Source organism: Artibeus jamaicensis, unplaced genomic scaffold (genome assembly GCF_021234435.1).
Source record: "Artibeus jamaicensis isolate MK-2021 breed Jamaican fruit bat unplaced genomic scaffold, CSHL_Jam_final contig_1760, whole genome shotgun sequence".
Classification (NCBI taxonomy): Eukaryota; Metazoa; Chordata; class Mammalia; order Chiroptera; family Phyllostomidae; genus Artibeus; species Artibeus jamaicensis.
In genome coordinates, this window is record NW_026521344.1 from 18,988 (window position 1) to 28,063 (window position 9,076).

The 9,076-nt window shown below is 42.3% G+C and overlaps 1 protein-coding gene across 1 annotated transcript; it reads left to right on the top strand.

Moving 5' to 3' along the window:
- Positions 1-6,548: 6,548 nt before the first annotated feature.
- LOC119063003 (olfactory receptor 13) lies at positions 6,549-7,552 on the top strand. Its single transcript, XM_037164111.2, has one exon. It carries the CDS (start codon positions 6,564-6,566, stop codon positions 7,494-7,496), a length of 933 nt encoding a protein of 310 aa, XP_037020006.2. The 5' UTR covers positions 6,549-6,563; the 3' UTR covers positions 7,497-7,552.
- The last annotated feature ends 1,524 nt before the right edge of the window (positions 7,553-9,076 follow it).

Genomic DNA, 9,076 nt, shown 5'->3' on the forward strand with positions numbered 1-9,076 from the left:
GTAGTGAACCTGGAGTCAGGGCCAGAGGGGCTAATCCGAGGTCCTTCTGACCAGGGCTCTGCATGACTGGTCACTGAGGCCATCCATCTAGACTGAAGACATCCAGGTGACTAGCATCGTGGGCCAACCTGTTAGCTTCCCCTGAACTTTTATCTGTATGGGGCCCCTGTGCTTGGTGCTGGTGTCCTGCACGTGCACCCCCTTCACCATCCTGAGGATCCAGTCTGGAGAGGGCTCCAGGAAGGTCTTCTCCACTTGCTCCTCCCACCTGGGCATGGTTGGCTCTGTTTTGGCAGTGCCATCCTCATGTGCATGGCCCTCAAACATCACGCCATCCTGAGGAGCAGCAGGAGATCCTTTTCCTGTTCTGACCCTTTTCAACCCCAAGGTGAACTCGCTCATCTGCAGCCTGAGGAAGGCAGATATCAAGAGTGCCCTTTGGGGAGCGAGCACTGTGGGGGGAGAGTCATTTCTAATTGCAGTGACATTTGAATCCCCACCCTGTGTGCTCAGCTCCCCCTGAATCCAGAGACGCTCACTGCTCCCTTCTCCTGTGGTTCTTCATGATGGGAGATCAGGCTTTCCCTCTTTCTCTGAAGGAAACTTTCCATTGGTTGCAGTCACTGATTTTTTTTAGATCAGATATAATGTTTATTGCTCATTGAGTTGAGTATCTGTAATCTTAAAAGTTACTTTAATTCCTATTGTGGGTCCCAAGGGTTGAACACAGTCTTTCTGCATCTGTACCCTAACTGTGTAAACCCAGTAACTGCATATGCCATAGGATTTGGGAAGAATGAAAAAGCTGCAGTAAAAGTAAGTTACCCTGCAAACCCTCAGGGCAGCTTGTCTGTTCTCCTAGAATCATACTTGCCACTTAAAGACCATCTCAGGGAGCTCTAGTTGCATGATGCAGAGATTATTTCATATGAAAATAATTGACTCCTACTGGGGAGTGAACTAGTGGACTGAGTGAAGGAATAAAATTAATACAGGGTGTGTAGGAGAAAGGGGAGAAGGAGAAACCTGCAGACAGTGTGGGAGCCGAGCTCACAGTTTACAACCTTGGGGGCAAACTGCTGAGCCTGTATCTAGCAAAGGGCAGAGCTGGGCACTGGGTCTCAGAGAAACAATTTGGGTTGTGTATGGTCTCCAGGAACCTTTCAGTGATGAGCTGTGAATGATGTAGATGCACAGACTGTTTACATCTTCTCCAGTGTATTTCACCAGCACTTGCACCCTGGTTAGTCCAGGTCTGTGTCATTTCCCTCATGAGAGTGCTTATTTTGACACAGGATATTTTACCAGACACTGTAGGTGACTAGTGGAGTGTGGCTGGCTTTTCTACCTTGGTAGCAGATTGACTTTTACAGATTCCTTCTACTTTTCAAGCACAGTGGTCAGGGATACGTCCCACACACCTAGGTGACTTCTGAGGATGTTACCACAGAGTGTACCTTCTAACCTGCTTTGAGGTGAGGGTGGCCACTTGCTTCCAGAGTCTTTCTCTATGTCACTCTGAGAGTGAACAGGAGACTTGATCAGAAGAGTAGGTTGTGCCCTTCACTTGGGGAGTAATGATTACTTAGTGCAACTCTCTTTTTCCCCACTAAAGTTATCTTTAATATGAAAGTTGTAAACAAGTATTTCACAAAATGATAAGTTGATCAATTATACCACTTTAACTCAATGAGCTATTTATACAGTCATTAAAGTGATTACTGTATTGATTTTACAGATACATGGGAAAGAGTTCTTACAAGATTTAAAGAGAAAATGTGAACCAATAATTGCAAATGTTATGTAAGTGCAATTATGGTACATATACACACCAAATAGAGAAATATATGACATAAAGTATCAGTATTGGTTGTAGGGTGGTAGGATCATGACTGTTTATAACTTTAAAAATTGTGCTTTGTGCTGTAGGAAGGTTTGGAGATGTCAGATCACTATGTTTACACCTGAAATAATCTAACCAGTACTAGCTTGCACACCAACTATACTTAAATTAAGATATACATGAAAATTTAAAAAAATGGAAGTAAATTTAGCTACTGAAGTTCGTAAAAAACTTTTAAGTTATAAAAAACCTTAAATTTTATCTCTGCCTTTATTATAAATACTATAGAATAAAAGATCATTTGAAAAGCCACCAACTCTTAGTTCTTGTGGGCAGCAGAGCTCACTGAATATGAAGAGCAGATGGGCTCTTATCAGAACAGCTACCGTATTTGTCCATCCCTCACCCAGTGCTGTGCACTACACATCGATAGCACTCAACACGCAACGTCTCATCCAACCATCCTAACCAGTCCAGGAAGAACGTCCCATTATCAGTCTGTTTTATGCATGCATACATCAGAAAGTAAAAAACGTCCTAGTTTTGTTTAGTCACTGTCACTACCGAGCCCTCCTTCCCTCTGGTTGTCTATCTTTAGCAAGCATCACACCTTCTCTTCTGTGTCTGTACTGTCAGTGTGGTGTAGATTGGACCTCAGAGGGAAGGCCTGTGGCTCACAGTGCTGCCTGTGAGTAGCCAGCACATAGGCTTCAAGGTAAGGATTCAGCAAAACTCTTGGTGCATCACATCTAAACCTCACCTTCCTGTTAGTGTTTTTTCAAGTAATACTTGTGTCTGTCCCTTTCAGTATGAGTGATGTGGAGGTTGTTCTTTATTGATAAACTTGAGACTCCAGTATCTGGTGTCCATTTTACAACTTTTTTTAACCAAACTGGGACATTTGGACTATTGATTTTTATTTTTAATCCTCAACAAAGACATGCTTATTGAATTTTTACAAAGAGGTGAGGGACAGAGGCAGAGAAACAGAAATGTGAGAAACATGCATTGGTTGCCTCCTGTGTGTTTGCCAGCTGGGAACAAACCCGCAACCCAGGTCTATATGGGCCCTGACCTGGAAGAAAACTCAGGACCTATGGGATCGGTCTATGGGATGATGCTGTAACCTAATGAGCCACATGAGCCAGGGCAGATGATTGATTTTAGTGGCTTCCAACGTAGTGGCTTACGTTGTGTAGGTAGGGAGCTCTAAAGCAGACTGGGAGCCTGGAGCAGGGAAAAGGACCTTGGTCCTTCTTGTCTGCCTGCCTCTCTTGTCAGCCTTGCCCAACAGCTCTTGGTAGTAGCAGTGAAGTCCCTCTGTCCAGCCTTAGTTACTCAGCTTCCAAGAGCCAGCCTGGTGATTCCCCACTGGGGCCACAGTGCTGCTGGGGTGCCCCTTCTCCTCACAGGGTGAAGTCTGAACCCCCACTCATCTCACCTACTGGATTCTCATCACCCAGCCTCTTCTCTATGTCCTTGAACCCTAGGGATGGCTGCTTCACAAGTTCTGCTTGTTCATCTGAGAGCTCTGTGTTTACTGTTGTAGTTCTCCAGTGTCCTTGTAACCATTGTTTTGTGTGGAAGTCTCTCTACTATTGTTGAATACTGTTGTAGTTCTCCAGTATCCTTGTAATCATTGTTTTGTATGGAAGTCTTTCTTTCTCTTATCATACCACACAGGGAACAGTATCTGTTCCCTGCTGGGTTCTCATCTTTTTCAAAGAAAAATGACAGGGGGTACATGTTCTGGTGAGGTCTGAGATAAAACTCAGCCAAGGAAAAACCTATGGGTCCCAGCTGCCCTGTGTACCACCTACTCTATTTGAAGGGTTAGTAGGTGGGGAAATTGAGTTCTTGAGCCAAAGCGAATGCAAGGTGTGGTCATTTTAATGTGTGAAGGAGTCCCAGAAATCATTCTAGAGCTTCTAAATGGATGAACATGGGCCCCACAGTGAGCGAAGGAACCATCATAGCCAGTGTCTTGTCACAAGTGTCCCTGTGGAGAACACCAGAGATTAGTCCCTGGAGAGCCCCTTTCCCCTGGAAGGGAGCTGATGGTAGTGTCCCTGGTGGGTCTCTATCCCTCCCTACACCAAACCCTGAAAAGTATATTGAGAGGTGGTGGAGTGGAGCAGAGAATCAATCATCTCTTCTTGTTCGGGCACCTTTTCTCCTAAGAGACGCTTATGAGATGGCAATTTCAACACTAACTCACAGATACTTTTCTCCTTATTAGTGTGTTTTTGCTTAACCCCAGTCAAAATCAGCTGGTCTTCTTGTATATACCTGTAAGTCTGTGGTAAGTTTCTTATGTTGTCGAGTCTTTGTTTACTATTCAAATTCATACAGGCTGTGATGAAAAATCTCAGTGCAGAATGGAATAGTTATTGTCTGTCAGTGCCAGGTGCTGCTCTTTATAGACTTAGCTAATAGTATCATTTAAGTCACCAGGTCATTTTGAGACACCTAGTGTGAGTCATTTACATTGATACATTTAGTGCAAAATTACTTGTTTAAATTACAAGATACATTAGCTCTTTGAGAGAATTGTTTGAAAGTGTTTCCATTGTCCCGTGAAACTCAGTCATGTTTTCATGACATAATTGACCACAAAAGGAGTTTGATACAGAAAAGTGTCTTGAAAGTTTTGTTTTTGGAAGTGAACTTTCACTTGGTGAGTTATTTGAATATGAGAATGGTCATCTTTTGAGTCCTTTTAACAGACCTGTCACTCCAAGCAGGTTCTATACACCAGCAGATAGGAGTTGTCTTCTCTGTCTTCAGCCAAGACATGTGGAGGAACATGGAACATGTTCAGTAAATGTCTGTGGGTCTTTGTTTTGTGTTTTAGCTACTTTAGTAGAGAGGAGGAAGATGAGATGACAGTGAGTTGTCCTGCTTTAATTTATTGTGTCCTTCATCATAGGACATTTTGGAAATACCATTGCTGCGTTCTTTCTCCCCAAATGTGGCAACAAACCTGCAACAAAAATGACTAACACTTTTGTGTACATTCACAGCCAATAAATCCTACAGTTGAAAGAGACCTGAGAACTTTTCTGGCTGGTCTTCTCCCATAATGTGGGAATCCAAATCTCCGAGTTAAAGCACTCACTGACATAAAGCTCGGTCCTACTAAAAGAACCAGTTTTCTTCAGGAAGGTGATTCCATCTGTTATGACGTTATTTCTTGGACTAAGATAAAATCATCTGCCAGTGTTTCTGCTTTGAATTCTGATTCTTCCTTTGAAGCAGGGTGAAACCTTCACACTTTTGCTTCTATCACCTTGCACATATTAACTTATGAGGAAATTCAAATGGAGAATTGATATGGAACCAAAATCATGAGTTTTTGTGAGATTCTCATTTTAGTGAAATTCAGATGGATGCTGGGCTGAAGAAGGGCACAGAGTCAGACAGACAAGGAAACAGAAGCAGTGGTTTAATAGTTACAAGTGAAACCTTGGAATTCCCACCCTGGGACAAGTCCTTTTCTAAATATTGATAAAACACAGAAAGGAAAGATTTGTGATGAATAATGTGTTCATGTTAGAGTTAAGCTGTAAAGTATGCTAGAGGTTCTAAGGATATGAGCATATAATTGGAGCTTTAGCTCTTGCCTTGGATATTAATCAGTAGTTTAAGTCCCAGGCCAAGACCCATCAAGAAATCTTTCAACCAGTACGTTACTAGTTAAGTAGAGTAGAAAATAACATAGAAAATAGCAACTACCCTTCCATATAATAAAATTCAAGTGCATGTGTGTGAATATGTATGTGTGTGTAAGTATATACATAACATATACATTATTCATACACATGCAGGCATAGAATATAAATGTTCATAAAGTGTTAAGAATATCGTATTATATTCACATAATATGCAGCCACATGCACACATTATTCACATGATATGCACATACATGCATATAAGGAGTCAAGTGCATGTGTTTGCATATATGTGTATATGTAATTACATACATAATATACATCTTATCCCCACATACAGGCGTATTCATATAGAGGTAAGTGTGTGATGGGTAATATCTGTTCATGAAACAGCATGATGAGAGTAGAATGTCTGAGGGTCCAAAAGTCAAAGACAAAGTTCTCTCCCTAAATCCAGCTAAAGTGGTGGCAGTCTGCCTGCCATGCTCTCAGCTTAATTCAAGATGATGCTGCCAGTAAAAATTACAAGGCTAACACATAAGTCATCTAGTGAAGGCACAAATCTGTGAGATTCCCTGACACGAGGACTCCCACAGGCTCCTCATCCTCCTTCCCATTCTTGTGTGTGGGTGCAGGGCCAGACTCACAGCCCCATTCTCATGGTGTCCGTGTGTGCACTGGGGGTCGGGACTTTTCCCAGGCAGGCCCCCAAAGCAGTCCTGCTGACTGAGGAAAGTGTCCACTGTTAGGGAGGCAGTAGAAATGTTAACGTGTTAGGAACTGTGGTGGAAGTTAGGAAATAAAGGTAAGGTTTACTGAACAGTGTAATGGAACACTGGCATTTAATTTATCAAGGTGAAAAAAATTAATTCTTTGGCATTTTCCATGCATGGATAGTACTCACTTAGTAACAGACAAATAAGACATAAGTGTCATTGAAGATGTGTTGTGAGAAAATACACAATGACACACACACGTCTCCCATGTTAATCATGTTCCTTCAGCACTGAGACGTGGTGAGCTAGCTCCCTTGTCTCTTTCCCAGGACAATGGGGGGCAACCAGACCTCTGTCACAGAGTTCCTCCTAGTGGGATTCCCGCTCAGCCCATGGATGCGGGTGCTCCTGTTTGGGGTCTTCTCTGTGTTCTATGCCTTCACCCTGCTGGGCAATGGGGTCATCCTGGGGCTCATCACACTGGACCCCCGACTGCACACCCCCATGTACTTCTTCCTCTCCCACCTGGCCACTGTGGACATAGCCTATGCCTGCAACACGGTGCCCCAGATGCTGGTCAACCTCCTGAGCCCAGCCCAGCCCATCTCCTTTGCTGGCTGCATGACACAGACCTTTCTCTTCTTGACTTTTGCTCTCACTGAATGTCTTCTCCTGGTGGTGATGTCCTATGACAGGTATGTGGCCATCTGCCTGCCCCTTCGGTATTCTACCATCATGAGCTGGGGAGTCTGCCTCACCCTGGCAGTGACTTCCTGGATTTCAGCAGTCCTCCTGTCCCTAGTACATTTGGTGTTACTCTTACCATTGCCCTTCTGTGGGCCCCAGAAAGTGAATCACTTTTTCTGTGAGATTCTAGCTGTTCTTAAACTTGCCTGTGCAGACACGCACCTTAACAAGATTATGGTTTTGGCTGGGGCAGCATTGGTGCTGGTCGGACCACTGTCTGCAATTGTGGTCTCCTACAGTTATATTCTGAGGACAGCCCTGAAGATCCAGTCAGCAGAGGGACGCCAGAAAGCTTTTTCCACCTGCTCCTCCCACCTCGGCGTGGTGGGGCTCTTTTATGGCACAGCCATTATCATGTATGTTGGACCCCAACATGGGGACCCCCAGGAGAAGAAGAAATACCTCCTCCTGTTTCACAGCCTTTTCAATCCCATGCTGAATCCCCTGATCTACAGTCTGAGGAACAGAGAAGTCAACGCTGCTCTGAGAAGGAGGCTGGAAAAGGAGAGACTTTCCTGAGATCCTCACAGTCAAAAAGCAACTGAGCTCACAGGGACCCGAGAAGTCACCTCACCTGATACACAAAATACTTATAAATGCTCTAGGCCTAGGGCATTCTTTGCATGTTCTTGAACTTCTCCCGTCACTATCTCTGGAGAAAGCCCATTTTGGTCGCTCCCTACAAGGATGCTGCACAAGGAAATGAGCTCCTCTTCCAGCTCTCTGCTTGGTGCATGCACTTGTAATATGGTCATGAGGGATATTCTGAATAAGATGAAATAATATTCTGTAATCAGGATTTGTACACAAAATTAGATTGAATAAACTAAGGTATTGACAGAATATGTAAAATATAGCAGTTGAGACTGATTATATAGTAATTATTGAAATATTTAAAATTTAACATCTGTCATCTTAAAAAATTGTTCTACATTTAAAACATTTGGTGGTTTTCCTGCATATGTCTATGACAGTGATCTTTTCTGTGGCTTCAGGAACATAAATTAGGAAGAGCAGGAGCCAGGACTTCACGGGAAAGAGGATTAAGGTGTAACTCTGATGGAACTGGCAAGGAGAGAACCTTGAAGGATGTCAGGTGAAACACACAGACACCTTGGAACTTTCACTGCTGCTGTGTTTCTCTGCCTTTGCAGTTTAGGTGGAGATCCGGGATGGTGGGGACGAGAGGAAGAAGGAAGAATGGATGTAGCTGAGAGTCCTTGGCAGAATTAACATTTTCTGTCATTGGTTTGGTTACTTGTGGTCTATGGAAAATGACCAAAACTTAGAACATTCTTCCCAATAAGAGAAGACTGTGTATTTACTGTCAGGACTGTTTGACCAGTGATCTGAGGCTATAAATTATCAGTAATAATATGTTCTTTAAAGTAAGAGATATGAGATGAGTTAAATAACCATTTTAGTCAAACATGAAACTTCGGTACATTTATGAAGTGATAGAACACAGTTTAAGAGGTGGTGGGAAAGCATGTATAAAGAGACTTTTTTCAAAACTGTCCTCAAATTACACACTAAATTAAACCTGAATACTTAAATAGCACCATAGGGAAATATTTATTTTAAAATTGTGTGTGTGAAGAGTTTTTAAAGAGGAGAAAATACTGATTTCTTAGAAAGCGTCCATTTTGTAAGTTCTGCTATAAAAATAGACATTACTACAAAAAGAAAACAAAAAAGGTTCCCTATCTACAATTTACGTTGCCCTCATCGTTCGTGTTCATTAAAGTCAATGATTTTTAATTTCAGTAAAGCAGGAAATTTTACCAAGTTCTGCTAGTTCCTAGATGTGCAAACTTATATACATGGTACTTAAATTGTTTAGAATTTACATTTATTGTATGTAAAATAAATTCATTAAGTAAGTTCACAGGTTTGTGGAGAGGAAATACTGTGCATAAAATGTTTAGCAGAATCTATGAGTTTTAACAAAAGATCAATAAATTGTAATTATTAACATCATAGCCTAGATCCATTTATCATTTTTAAATATCAAGGACTTTGACTTAAAAATAAAACAATGTAAATGAAATTTGCTCTTATCCTAGAGAAAAGCAGGAACATTACACAGTGTAGCCCCT